At 46.1% G+C, this 14,700-nt stretch overlaps 2 protein-coding genes across 2 annotated transcripts in view; one reads left to right on the top strand and one right to left on the bottom strand.

Moving 5' to 3' along the window:
• Nucleotides 1-3,290: 3,290 nt before the first annotated feature.
• LOC113575769 (vitamin D 25-hydroxylase) lies at nucleotides 3,291-7,034 on the top strand. The gene is made up of 6 exons (XM_035532555.1): nucleotides 3,291-3,356; nucleotides 3,756-4,001; nucleotides 4,423-4,564; nucleotides 5,095-5,724; nucleotides 5,830-6,156; nucleotides 6,321-7,034. The coding sequence occupies exons 1-6, from the start codon at nucleotides 3,291-3,293 to the stop codon at nucleotides 6,500-6,502; spliced, it is 1,593 nt and encodes a 530-aa protein (XP_035388448.1). The 3' UTR covers nucleotides 6,503-7,034.
• A 1,179-nt stretch (nucleotides 7,035-8,213) lies between these two features.
• The window catches only part of pde3b (phosphodiesterase 3B), a 44,480-nt gene continuing 37,993 nt past the window's right edge, over nucleotides 8,214-14,700 (bottom strand). Inside the window, exons 9-16 of the mRNA XM_035529309.1 lie at nucleotides 14,583-14,700; nucleotides 13,658-13,769; nucleotides 13,360-13,473; nucleotides 12,439-12,638; nucleotides 11,901-12,104; nucleotides 11,496-11,657; nucleotides 11,161-11,401; nucleotides 8,214-10,975 (exon numbers count right to left, since the gene is read on the bottom strand). The exon at nucleotides 14,583-14,700 is cut by the window's right edge and continues 17 nt beyond it. Of these exons, the coding sequence (XP_035385202.1) occupies nucleotides 10,761-10,975; nucleotides 11,161-11,401; nucleotides 11,496-11,657; nucleotides 11,901-12,104; nucleotides 12,439-12,638; nucleotides 13,360-13,473; nucleotides 13,658-13,769; nucleotides 14,583-14,700 (1,366 nt within the window). The 3' untranslated portion in view covers nucleotides 8,214-10,760. The remainder of the gene's footprint in view (nucleotides 10,976-11,160; nucleotides 11,402-11,495; nucleotides 11,658-11,900; nucleotides 12,105-12,438; nucleotides 12,639-13,359; nucleotides 13,474-13,657; nucleotides 13,770-14,582) is intronic.

Raw genomic sequence — 14,700 nt, 5'->3', positions numbered from 1 at the left:
ACTGCCGTGCTGTATCTCTATCTACAGCTGGAGAAGCACTCCAAGTCTGCTTGAAAAATTAACTGAACCTGCATTTCTGCACTGTTGCATGCCCAGAGCACCACAAATCTTTTCTTCTTCTTTTTTTTAGAATATTGCATTCAGATTTAGTTTCATCAGGTTTAACTTTCACTGGATAAGTGAAATACCACACACACACGCATTCTTCTAGTTGTAGAAGAAACCTTAACCTACCTTATGATGCTATAGCTGCTGAAAGAAGAAAGGGCTTGTTGTAAACAGAAGCGATAATTCAAGTTGAAATTTTGTTGCGTTCAGATGAGAGGGTGCTGCCTATATACCCACCATAAGGGTCCTGCTATTGAAAGTGTGGGTGTTTAACGATCTTCCACCAGCCAACCAGAGCTTCTCTGCTTCTGGCTCCAACCAATCAGAGGGCCACTCATTCTGGAAGATGATGGAGTGTGTGTCACACCAATGACGTCATTCTTCAGTCAGACTGCTCCATTCACAAAAATTCACTAGTGATCAGCAATGCTCCATGTCATAAGGAGATATTCAAAAGAATATGTAACCAGTCCTTCCAAATATAGTTAACGACCACACAAAAGGACCTGGACTTTAACCTTCTCCTCGGTTTTTACTAAGGTCATGTTTTAAGGATAACATTCGTTGTTTTTTTCTAGAAAATGCATCAATGGACATTTTATATCGCTGTTGCTTTTCAATGTCCACAAGTTGCCGCTAATAGTTCTGTAGTTATGGGATATAAGTTCTCTGCATTACTCAAAAAAGCAATGAGATAATCATTAGCATAATACCTCCCAGGAGGAGGGGGTGCAGTACTTTAATATGTGTAAAATAACACATTTATGTCACATTAATATTTGTAAAATAACACACGCATTTGTCACATTAACTTCCAACCATTTTAGAAATAAAAACCTTCAGATCTGAATGAAAGTTTCCACTGATGTAATAAAAGTCATGATGCAAAAACTGCAAGGGCAATCAAATTTTGTTTGCACTTTGCATCCCATAACAACATGTGTTATCGATTATGTGCCTCATCCCTTTATTTGGTTTTCAGTTATGATGTGACCTGTAGTGGAAATCAAAGAATGTTGACAGTAATGAGCCTAGAATCTCAGCGTGTGTCGTACCAGCGTGTGCCTTGGATCTGACTCTCCTCTTCTTAACCAGCAGACCTCATAAAGCTTCTCTGCAGAGACTCAGTGTTTGCGTCACAGAAGAGGCCCCATTAGTAGCGGCGAGTGTTTTAGTGCTATCGAACCCAGCACAGAGCCAATGGCTGAAGCAGTAAATCAGGGAGACCTGGCAGGAGCGGAGACCCAAGCTCGCCCCTGTTACTGACGCAAAACCGAGCTCGCCTTCGCAAACAGCCCCTTCGATCTAAGGAATTGGCACTTGCAGCAGAGGAGGGGCACACGAAGGCAGACATCAGTGAAGCTCCGTCTGTGAGCTTTCCTTCCCATCGTCAAGCTTTCTGAGTCGATGCGGTAACCTTTCCAATCTGTTAGCATCCCAGCGTCTCGTGGCATGCCCACTGCTGTGAAAATTATTTTAAGTGACAGATAATCATTTGCATTTCAAAGACGATACCCTGCACACTACAGGAAGATTCGAACTATCTATTAAAGCGGCATCTGAGGACTTCTGCCATCACAAGACTTCACAGGAAGTGCAAAAGGAAAGTCTGCAGTTGAAAAGACTGTTCCCTGCCTACGTGTGGATAAAACACTTTAGTGCCTTTCAGTGGTGAAAAAGAATACGGCTACATCCGAAAATGATCAAACGTCCTTAACTCATGTCCCCCTGACCGCATCAGTCACACAAACGGTCTGTTTGAACAGCTGCAGGCCGAGCAGCACAGAGATGAAGTGGGATGTGTGAAGGTTTCGAGGGGAAAACAGAACGTGATCCATAACCCTTGAGGAGACAGAGCCTTGCATTAAATGGAGAGCTGAGAGCATGCACGGTCCATCTTCAGACATTAAGGAAATGAGATTTAATCACTGAGTGTTGGTCATCAATCAGTCTACACACCACCCAGCCCGCACGCCACCCAGCCCGCACGCCACCCAGCCCGCACACCACCCAGCCCGCACGCCACCCAGCCCGCACGCTCTCGCCTTCGCCCTTTACTCATCACACGATCTCCTCTTATGCAGCCGTTATTAGAGTCAGCGGGGCATGTTACAGCTCCTTCGCTGCCATGATTTGCCTGCTCACGTACTGCGGGAGCCAGAATTGGATGAGCAGCCCACTGCTGATAAGCACGGCATAACAGTCTTTATACTCCTGTCTGCTCCACTGATGAGCTACTGCATCATTCATTCATAGAGTAGTATGAGATTTGGAATATGATTGTAAAAATGGAAACGGTTTGGCCCATAATGTGAGTGGCCAGTTGTCCTCAATAAACTCCAGGCTGTGCACGCAGAGTTTATGGCTCTGCATGGAAGAAGGGACGACTTAACTGCATTAACCTGTACTAACAGCATACTTCATAGCAACTGCGTAGTTACATGGGCGTGAAGCCGGGAAGAAACAGACACTTTACTGTGTCTGTCAGACAAGTTTGGGGGATAGATACAGGTATTTTCGAATAAAAGGTCGTTTTTTAAAGCTCAAAAATACTTAAAATACACTGAAAAGAGCATAGTTTAGTGTAGTAGTGTGAACGATGTGGCATAGGGATTAAATATCCCCAAATACTTAAAATAGCATAAGAGTAAACTTTTCCTCCATGTACTTGAGCAGCGAAAGTGCAGAAAGACATTTCAAATGAAACCAAACGGCGCATTGTTGAGTCACAGGGTCACGTGTGAGGGCATTGCTCAGTATTCCTGACAGGCATTTGTTGAGATGCTTGGCATACTATCTCATTCCAGCGACAAACTGCATGTGCTATCTTGAGCACAATAAACTTGTCCATCATGTATGTACCATAATTTCACTCATCTGATCTAAGCGAGTGAGGTCTTAAACCCAGCTTTGTGCATGCCTGATCCATTCAGTCTGATGTCAGACACCACCGCCAACAAAGTTCTAAAATTACATTAATACGCACTACATTAGCAAACCTTTGAGTTTTAATGTTTCATGACCTTAGGAACTCTGTTAAGCACTAACCATTTCCCCAATGCTGTACTGTCATTATATTCATTTACATTCTGGGATCAGAGTCTAAGGTCAAACTTTGTAGCCTTCGCGTAACCCTGCCGAACAAGATAAGCCTGTTTGCAGCCCACACCAATATCCAAATCATGTGGGTTGATCATTTTAAAGACCACGCTTGCTTCACACACCTGTTTGTGTACTGCCAGACCAGAGTATCTGCCCTATACTGACTAGTTCTTCCATTCTAAAATTACTTACTGAGCATTAAGTTCTCCGACTTTCATTTCTGAATTCTCTACCCTCCACTGCCTTCCTGGGCTTAGACTTCCACCAGATTAGGTTCAACGTTCAAAAACGTTTTCTACTGTATTTCCTTCTTTCCTTTCAATTTAGTTGTCGCTGTACTCGAAACCAGGCTAAGAAGAGAGTCGATGTGAAAGACTATCGGTTCTGCTACTGTGCCAAAGTTTGCTGCGTGCCTGACTTGATCAATACTAGCTAATGACCCTGACTGACTGAGCCAATCTCATCCCTTCAGAGGGGGACACAGCATGTACTGCGAAACACGGGACTATTAACGGAAAGCAAAGGGGGAACTTTTTAAAAAGCAGAGACGCGAAATGCTGCTGCACACTCTGGCCAGCTTTCTCGCGGCGATGTACGAGAAAACGGTCCTATACGTATGCACTTTGCTTTCTACCTGTTTTATCCTGCTGGTTATACGACAGCTGGTGAAACAGCGGAGACCGCGAGCGTTTCCGCCCGGTCCGACACCTCTGCCTGTCGTAGGAAACATTCTATCGCTCGCGCTAGAGCCGCACGTCTACATGAAGAAACAAAGTGACGTTTATGGACAGGTATGGCACGTCTTCAGCTGGACTCTTCTGGTGTAGTTATTTAATGCCACACCGTGCCAGCGCGCACGTCGTTCTGAAATGGCACGGTACATGACAGGTTAACCTGCTGCTCCGGGCTGCATTCCACGCTGCTGCGCGTGTTATCTGTGTCTGTGTCATAGGACAAGTGCAGATTCTTCGAGCAAATCTCCATTGCACTAAAGAGCATTTGGAGGAGATCAAAGGATGGCACTTCCCATTGCACTTGGACAGTGGCGCGCGCTGAGCCCGCGCATGCTGAGTCAGCGTGCTTCACTCACGCGCTCGTGCCGTGCTGAGCAGCTCCCTGTATCCACCGTCCAAAGCCATCATCTAATACAGTTTCCATTAGGGGGAAGAGATCTGGCAAACCGGCTGAATTAATTGTTCCATTTGCCTGCAGATTTTTAGTCTCGACCTGGGAGGCATTTCCACCGTCATTCTGAATGGATATGATGTCATTAAAGAGTGTTTGCAGCACCAGAGTGAGGTGTTTGCAGACCGGCCCTGCCTGCCCTTGTTCCAGAAAATGACAAAAATGGGAGGTGAGACAGACTTCTTCCGTTTATTAATACCACCGACACAGCACCGAACGAAGCTGAACAAACTTCATTAACATGCGGAGAATGATGGTAAAACACAACAGAGCTGCTGGCTTTCCGAGGGTTACGGCCCAGTGACCAGTCACCAGTGACCAGTGACCAGTCAAAAACATGATGGAATCAGATTAGTGGATGATTCGGATGAAACCTCCTGAATTTAAAATGCTGTGACGATTTGAATGGGGTTCATTACAGTTAACTGCGTGTTGGCAGGATTCTTTTGTCTTTATAAGTGAAAAGTTAATACCTTTACTGAAATTTGCTCAGGAAATGTTTAAGGGGGTGGGGGATAGCATTTGTTCTCAAGATGGAAATGAGCAACATCTGTATTTTGGCCAAAACTTCCATTATTTCTGATTAATTTGAAAGTCGTGCCTATAGCTCCTGGACGCGTCTTGTAGCGACCCACTGCTTAGCTTCCAGGCAAACAAATGTTCTTTTATTTTGTGACTGAACTCCCTCTTTATTTCCAGGACTTCTCAATTGTAGATATGGGCGTGCTTGGATTGAACACCGAAAACTAGCGGTTAACTGCTTCCGCTGTTTTGGCCGTGGGGAGATGATGTTCCAGAAAATCTCAGAGGAGTGCATGTTCTTCATCGATGCCATTGACACGTACAAAGGAAAACCGTTCAACCCCAAACACCTTGTGACCAATGCCATCTCCAACGTTACCAACTTCATAATATTTGGACAACGTTTCACTTATGATGACCACGATTTCCAGCACATGATCGAGATCTTCAGTGAGAACGTGGAGCTAGCAGCGAGTGCCTGGGCCTTCCTCTACAACGCCTTCCCCTGGATCGAATATCTGCCCTTTGGGAAGCACCAGAGGCTCTTCCAGAATGCCAAAGAGGTTTATGACTTCTTGCTGCAGATCACTGAACATTTCTCGCAGGGCAGGGTGCGGCAGTCACCGAGACACTACATCGACGCCTACCTGGACGAGATGGAGCAGAGTGCTAGTGACAAGGCCACCTCCTTCTCCAGGGAGAATCTGATCTTCTCGGTGGGAGAGCTCATTATTGCGGGCACAGAGACCACCACAAATGTCCTGCGCTGGGCTATCCTTTATCTGGCTCTTTACCCCAACATACAAGGTAGGTGGGCTGTTTGCACCTACACCCCTGCTGTGATCATCGTTTGCTTAAGGCGAGCCGTGAGGGTGTGAACTGGGAACTGACTGTGGGCTCTCCGCTGTGCAGAGAAGGTTCAGAAGGAGATCGACTCTGTCCTGAATGGCAGGCTGCCGACCCTGCAGGACAAGCAAAGGATGCCTTACGTGGACGCGGTGCTACACGAAGTCCTGCGACTCTGCAACGTCGTCCCACTGGGAATCTTCAGGGCCACTTCCCAGGACACAGTGGTGCGGGGCTACACGATCCCACGGGACACCATGGTCATCACCAACCTGTATTCTGTGCACTTCGATGAGAAGTACTGGAGCCAGCCTGCTTCCTTTTGCCCCGAGCGGTTTCTGGACAGCACGGGGAACTTTGTGAAACAGGATGCCTTTCTTCCGTTTTCTGTCGGTAAGGTCATTTCTCTCTGTCATTTAAAAAAAAAAAAACTGAACAGCAGTGAAAATTTCTGCAACTTAAACAGAGACTGTGAAGTTAGACCTAGAATCCAGACAAAGCTGGCCTTGTCAGTAATCTCCACCTCGTCCTTACATGCCTCTCACGATGCCTTCTAGGCAGACGGCATTGCCTCGGTGAGCAGCTGGCCAAGATGGAGCTGTTCATCTTCTTCACCACACTGCTGCAGAGGTTCTGCCTACACTTCCCGCAGGGCGTCATTCCCAGCCTGCGTCCCAGACTGGGAATGACACTGCAGCCGCTGCCCTACTCCATATGCGCTGTGAGGAGGCAGCAGTGAGGACCGAAGGAGGATCGTTCCAGCTGCGCACGCCACATGCGAGACACACCATTCTGGAGAGACGGCTGACCTCTGCTACTCGAACTGAGTGCACTCAATTCCCTGATCTTGTCCTCTCGACAGTTACACAGAATTTGAGCGGGAAACGATAAGCCCACACTGGACATGCGAATGGACAGTTGTATTCACTGACTGCGTCTACTGAGTAAGATCCCACAAGAAATGTGGACTGAAACTGATAAAGTGAGGGGGGAAAAAACCCAATACTGTTGGCCAGAGCAGACGCTGTGATCAGCAGTGCAAGGGAAGGCAGTGTGTCAGTCAATCATTTACAGAGATTGCTTCTCAAATACTTTCACAGACCTTTCAGTTGTTCCCCAAAATGAATACACAGTACTCTCATTCATGCTTAGACATTGCAGAAGGAGACCAGACACTTTTCCCAGAATCCTCTGCACATTGCATGATTCACACTGGATCACGGCCCCTTATCAGCAATGAACCAACAGTGGTTTATCTCACTGGAAACCATCTGCCGGGTCGTAGGTCATTGCTAACTCTAGCACTGTCATGAAAATTTGTTGGAGATATATATATATATATATATATATATATATATATATATATATATATATATATATATATATACACACATACACACAATTTTATATATATATATATATATATATATATATATATATATATATACACACATACACACAATTTTATATATATATATATATATATATATATATATATATATATATATATATATATATATATAATAAAATAAAATAAAGTTGCCACTTTTGAATTTCACAAAAAAACTGAAATAAATGTACATTGTTTTGATAGCATGTAGTTGTTCTGTGGTTTGAGCCGTTTCCTTGTATGACACTCAATGTCCCCTCAGATTTTCTCAAAGCTGCCTTTGGCCAAGTCATGTATAATTCAAATCCCAGATGGCATAAATTCATCTAGCCTCAGTTCTGTTGGGAGTTTTGGTATAAGACTATGCCAATTAACTGTACCTTAATCCAAAACCACTAGCTAAAAATGGCAGTATATTGCTTCCTAAAAGGCAACTTTACATTGATGAATTTACACTTACACATTATCTCTGTTCTGTTTCACTCAAATGCACTCTACTTTATAACTCAACCATTGCCACAGTACAGAAAACCAGCCGGTTTATTGTCATTTTCCTGACAAGTACGAGCTTAATGTGCAGCCAAACATCCCATAGTGTTTATAGGCATCGACTCATGGCCTACGAGGACTCTAAATGACTGATTAGAGATGGAGATAGAGAGTTGCAGCAGGGTCACGTCTGCACTCAGTAAGCCGTCACATCAGTGCTGTCTGTGTGAACACTAGGCTGGGCCTGGCATGCCCCTGCTGCTGGGAACTCATCCATGCCTGGGAATACTGTGTTCTTTCCTGAGGGAATGTCTGCTCCATGGTGCACCATGGCCCGGGCAGGAGGATAGTGGGAGTGACACCGTGCATGTCAGAAAAATGCAGAACTGGTTGAAAAGTGAGAAAGCGGGACAAGACCCTGTCTGTCTGTCTGTCTGTCTATCTATAAACATCAGCAGTTCTAGTGCCTGCAGCAGGACACACACACACGCACACATATATTAACACAGAGACACACACACACACACACACACACACACACACACACAAAGGAATGACACAGACATTAAAATAATTTTCCAAGGATGGTGTTTTTATGACAGCTATAAATAACAATGAAAAAGTCAGATTCCCCCATCACAACTGAAAAAGCTGAAACGTTTACATCAGACTTTGCTCTCTAAATGCTACAGGAAAAAGTGACAGCTCTTCATAAAGGTGAAGGCAGAGCACAGGGCTACAGCAGTGTACAGAACCCTGCACAGCGACAAGCCAACAAACAGCCAACAGTTCAGACAGGTGAGCAGCCAGGAAGAGCAAAGCCACTCCACGTTCCCATGAACTAACGTGGCATGTGTGAGGAGAGGAGAAGTGTCAGGCAAAAGGGCCCATGCTGGACCCAGCGGCTGCAGCTCAGGAGTAGCGCGCCTGGAGGGAGGACGGGGAACAGAAGACAACGATGATGAAGGAGAGTAGCACATGTAGCGTGACCGTGTGCGAACACCCTGGTCACTCCTGAACCAAGAACCCGTACTGGACGCAGGCGAACGCGCACGACAAACAAAACCCCAGGAGGGAGGGGCCGTTCGGCACAGTCACGGCGAGCTGGCTCACAGCGAGAAAGCGTTCTCAGCAAAGAGTGGTTACGCAGAGCAACCCATAGACAGTGCACCCCAAATCATTCACACCCAAACACATCCACATCAGTAAATAGTATTAGATTAAAAACTCTGGTAAGATGATAATTACAGGTTGTCAATGTACAATACATGTTGACCGTATGTAGAAAACAGACGCAATCGGTTGATTAATTAAAAAATATATATTTATATATGCAGATACTCTTTCTGTGCAGAGAATAAACACTTGTTTGGTAGTAAAATGTGCACATTTATATATCTTTATCTTTAAATACACCAGCTTGATTTACACTGCCTACTTGAGAACGTTTCCTCTCCAGCTAAGCGGAGACACCCTCCAGTGGCCCGCCGTCTAGTGGAATGCCTAGAGTGTCAGACAAAAATATATAGAACTATTAGTATTAACCTGCTTTATGGTGAAGAATAAGAAAATATCAAAACGTGTGAAACCCTGGATCACGTCAAATGCACTGGCCTGCTTGTGTGTTTGGCAACGGTTAGAGTTAGTAAAAATGTGTCTGAAGTGTGATTAAAAGGAGAGGACCAAAGAAGCGCACGCACATTCAAATAATGCCAAAAGTAACGCAACCCAGGAACACCTCGCCTTCACATACGTGTCACCGTGATGAGTCGAACAAACTCGTCACGGCCAAATACGTTCCTGGAATCTGTTCCTCATCAGAGGTAACACAAAGGGCCTTGGGTAACTGGAGGGGTGAGTGGAGGTTGAATTGGGGCAGAGCTCCTATGGAGTGGATTCTCTTCTGACTGCAGTTCAACTTCCTCATACAAAAAAAAAAAAATCCAAACCTCGGGGAAACAAAATCCTGTTTTAAACTGTTTCAACAGAACAATTCACCTACATGAATCCTGAGTTACCATGAGGACAAAATATATATTCAAACAAACCAAAAAAACAAAACAACAAAAAAAGGACAACCCTTCATGAGAAGAGTGATGATGTTCCACACACGATGCGCTTCAGAGCGAGAACGCAGGAGAAAGACGCCAGCTGGAAACAGCATTTTCTGAGGAGGTACAAAGGCAGGAACACACACGCAAACAAAAAATGTGACAAAGTAAAACAAAAGGTGGTACACATGAATAAAAAAGCATCTAAAAACGATGCAGGAGAAATTGTTTGTTTGTTTTTTCTTCAGTCAAAACATCAGCATCCTCCATGTAAAGTCCTAGTGGCTGAGTTCAGTGATACAGTGTTTGGTGTCGCCAGCATTAGGAGGAAAACACACTCGCAGTGCAGCGTGTGTGTGTAGGCTGTCGCCCGGGCCACAAGAGCAGACAGAGGATCAAACTAACTAACAAATTCACAAAAAGGTTCAGACAGGCACGTTTGATGTACGCTTCTAAAGTATTCCTGACCCCTCGAAATTCTCCACCTTGTGGTTTTGAACTGTTCGCTTTGGTAACAAGTGACAATTACTTCAAAGTCTTCTGCTTTTCCATTCAGTATTTTTTTTATCTACTGACTTTTTCCTTTTTAAATCATTCTTATAAGTACCTATAGGAGGGTTTAGAGCTCTGTGTTCAAGGCCGCATCGCAGCCTAGCAACTGTAACCATGCAGGTTTTTAACCCCACTCGCCTTTATTTCTTGCTCTCTTCGTATTTGTTTTTACCTCGCGGCGCAGCAGCGTGTCCAGGGAGCTGCCGCTCCGCCACGGATCCTCTCTAGGGTGAAAGAGTTTCAGAGCAGAGTGACTCCCGGTACTGCAGCATGGAGCTCTCACAGTAGTAAGGCCTTTTCGATTTCGCAACACAGCGTCAGAGTGTCAGCACAGTGACTCATTTCAACACGGGACATCTAGTGGGATCTCCCTGTGGGCATCGATTTGGGATATGTGTGTGTGTGTGTGTGTGTCCATTTTGGCGGGTGGGTGGGGTAGGGGGGAGGGGTGGCCCGCCCTCTGCTTAGGCCCCTCCCCAAGCTTCACATCTTGGCCAATTGCCTCGCTCCTGCTGCTACTGGCGCTCCTCCTCTTCAGCCTCCTCCTGAATGACCTGGATGTCATCCGAGGATGAGGAGGATGGAGGAAGACTCTGGCTCTCGGCCTGTTGCTGCTGGCTCAGGTCTTTGTTCTTCTCCTCCTCCTCGATGATGGACTTCCACACCTTGTGGTTCTCCGTCAGGTGCTGCATAATACCGCAGAGCAGACGACGGCCACCTTTCCTCGCCTCTGCAAAAAAACCAAACAAACAAACAAAAAAAACCTTTAGCATATCACACATCCTAGCTGAAGTATCAGAGATCTTGGCTAATCTGTCTGAGATCTGGGCTAACGTATCAGACATTCTGGCTAACATATCAGACAACATGGCTAACGTATCAGTCGTCCTGGCTAATGTATCAGACAGTACGCACTCATATGAAGATCATCAAGCTCTTCATCGTCAGTTTCAGTGTCTTCAGCCTCCTCCTCTTCCTCCTCCTCTGAGCCATCAGCGTCCACCCAGCAACCTGGGAGAAGCCCAGCCGCGTCATATGAGTTGCACAGAGGCCCAACGATGTGTGTGATGAAAGACTCCTGTAGCCGCGCCAACTGTGGCGCAGAACGGTCCATGAAGGGGCTGATGGGTAATCCTAGACCTGCCTCTTCGTCACCCTGCAACCCAGGCAACCAAGAAATTATCTTAATAAAATGCCAAAAGGGCAGAACCATAAATACAAGACATTAAATAAAAGCCAACACCTGCTACCTGTTCGTAAAACTCATTGACGATACCCTCTGTCCATTTCAAGTGAAGGCTTCGCTCCTTGGCTGGCCCATTGATATCTGCCAACTTGATACACACTTGGCACACCAACAGTCTGTCGTTCTCACTTGTCCAGTCAATACCTGGGCTATTCACATCATTAACCTGTTAACAAGAAGGTAAAACCACTTGAATACATCAATTAATGAGATCATCACCCATTTAATGGACTATACAGAAGGAGAGCTGTCACTCCAGTGCAGCATACACACCCCACGCTCAGTCACTCCACACTGAACAACTCAGACCCCTCAGATCTTACGCCTTCTCCAGCAGAGCTCTAAAAGACCTTTTCAGAAGGCAACGCCACTACAGAACTACCATCAGAAATGTTAATGTGCTGTTCACCTTGGAATTGAACTCCGCTAGGAAATCAAAGTGCTTCTTTAGGTCTGTTGCTAGGATGGTCTCAATAACAAGAAAGCGAAAGCGCTTAAACTCCACGTGGTCCAAGTTGGACAGGAAGTTGAACTCTGGCTGTGACAGGAAAAGGCTCCACGCTGCTGCTGCGTGATGATTCTCCAGAACTGAACGATCGTTGTATAGCACCGCCTAGAGAGAGAGAGAGAGAGAGAGAGAGAGACAGAGAGAGAGAGAGAGAGAGAGAGAAAGAGAGAGCATATGAGTGTGTGACAGTGTGAATGAGAGGCAGATTGTGTTTGTGTGGATTCTAAACAGATGTTAAGATCATGTACACAACCATGTTCTGATGACCAGTTTTTAATTAGTGTTGGTGTTGCATAAAACCCTCATAAAATGAAACTGGACATCTTTACTGTGATTCACATTATCAATGCATTTGCTGTTGGGTCATGTAACACCATGCAGCTTTTCACTGCTACAATCCAGTATATAATAATCCAGAACACTGCACTTTGTTACCTACCTGAGGGGCATTAGTGGCTACGAGAAAGGCATTTGTGCGCCCCGGGTGATCATAGTCATGCATCGCAGCTGCTACATACAGTGCCATGAGCTCCAGGGCAGGGACGTTCCAGGCCAAGCAGCCATAACTGTTGTCTGAGATCGAAGAACTTTTGGAGGAAGCGTAAGACACCCTGCCCGGAGAAATGCCGCTGTCTGAATCTGAGACAACAAGGAGAAACAAGTGAAAACTTCTTTTTACTGAAGTGTTCACTGAGCATATTCTCATAATGGTTCTGTTCTGTCCACTGATGCCGTGCCGGGTGGTGCTTAAGGATTCACCAGGCATGCGCTCAACAACAATCAATCAATAAAGTGGTTGTGTGAGCATTCACGTAAGCAGTGCACAAGCCTGCCCCCTTGTGGACCCATCTATCACAACATTTTTCCACAGCTGTAGAAAACTAAATTCCACTGGCACACTCTTCCAATCTGGGCATCATCTGCAGCACAGGGACCTGTGCCAGAAAGTGAAGTCACCGACGTCCTGTGCGGCTCCGACACCTTTATCGCATGAGCTGAGCGACCACGGCAGCAGTGTGACTCACTGCACTCCATTTGAGAGATTAAAAGGCCCATCAGTGGCCTCCAGTAAGTCCATACACACCGAGGCCACAGGATTCGTCAGCGTGCTGAGCGCCGTCGCTGCCTGTCCACTCTCTTCCCACAGCTGCAGACCCGCCAGCCCAGGGCACGCCCACCCGCTGCGATTTACTCCCCGTGGATCAGAGGTGCGCGGGATATAATTAGTAGGAGAACAGCCTCCACCACAAATGCTCTGTAGCGCCTCGAGCGAGAGATCACGGAGGATAAAAAAGGAACTGGGTTTTATCGCTGCGGCAACATCAGTATGCATGGTTTGCGGCTACGGGAGGCTGCGTACCTGTGTCGCTTCCTGTCACATGGTCGTTGTGGATCTGCTGAAAGCCTGGGATTGGCCTCGTGGTCAGGTACCACACCGCATGCAGGACATCTGTGGCATGGACGCGATTGTGGTCTGTGATGGAGAGACATTCACACTCAGTGCCCAGCTGTTCCTCCTTAGACCCACTGCAGGAGCACTGTCTACAGGCTCCACTACACAGGACTCTGTGAAGATTGTTTATTACTGCGGTCACGCCCAAGGCTATCAAGCGTGGCATTCAAAGTTTCAGTTCTGACAGCATCAACACAATTCTCACAGGGGATATCACGATAGCCATTCTCCAGTGCACAGAAGTACGTCATGAATTCCCGGATGGGGATTTTGAAGATTTCAAACAGACCCGTGTCCTGGAACAAAGTGTACGCCACCTGAGAGACAGAAAAAAGCAAACATCCAAACAAACAAAACTTCATTAAGACACAAGGAGCTGCACCGAGGCATGACGTCCCTGAGGAGCGTCGAGCAGAGAGTGAGCACGGAGCTCTGCAAACAATCACATCACTGCATCTCAGAAAACACTTCAACATGCCAGTCATGCACTGGGAGGGACATTGGACCGCCGGTAAAATGACCAACCCGGTCTCAGGTAGGGTGAACCTTCATGACATGACTTAATCTGGCTTCGCACTGTGTGTTGTCCGTGTTCATGTGACTGACGGTCTGAACTTTCTCCCAGTCTGCCATGGTGTTATGAATCTCTGACTAACACAACAGCTTATGCAATTCTAAGTGCATAAAGTTGTTTAATGATTCTGATCTTGCAGCAGAAAGGTGACATTTTGTGTACATTTATGGCATTTATCTGACGCTTTTATCAACACTGACTTTTATCAAAACAGCAACTGAGGGTTAACAGTCAAGGGTCTTGCTCAGGGGCCCAACAGTGGCAACCTGGTGGTGGGGCTTGAACTGGCAACCTTCTGATTACTAGTCCAGTACCTTATTTTATTTAAATAAATGTTAAATAGCCTAAATAAGTGTTAACCACCCTAACCCCAATGTTAACAACCATAACCTTAACCATCCTCATCCAAACATTAACTACCCTAACCTCAATGTTAACTACCTTAACCCCAGCGTTATCTACCCTAACGCCAGTGTTAATTACCTTAACCCCAGCGTTAACCACCCTAATGCCAGTGTTAACTACACTAACCCCAGCACCCCTGCATGCTACTGACGTGGCTGAGGATGCATCCAGTCTTCCCTCCCGTCTTCTCCATCAGGTCAAAGATCTGGAAGTTCCAGCAGTTGAGCTTCTCCATCAGGGCCTCGTTATTCTCCAGCTCAAAGTCCAGT

The sequence above is a fragment of the Electrophorus electricus genome, chromosome 1, assembly GCF_013358815.1.
Source record: "Electrophorus electricus isolate fEleEle1 chromosome 1, fEleEle1.pri, whole genome shotgun sequence".
NCBI classification, from domain to species: Eukaryota; Metazoa; Chordata; class Actinopteri; order Gymnotiformes; family Gymnotidae; genus Electrophorus; species Electrophorus electricus.
This window is presented reverse-complemented; position numbering and strand designations above follow the sequence as displayed.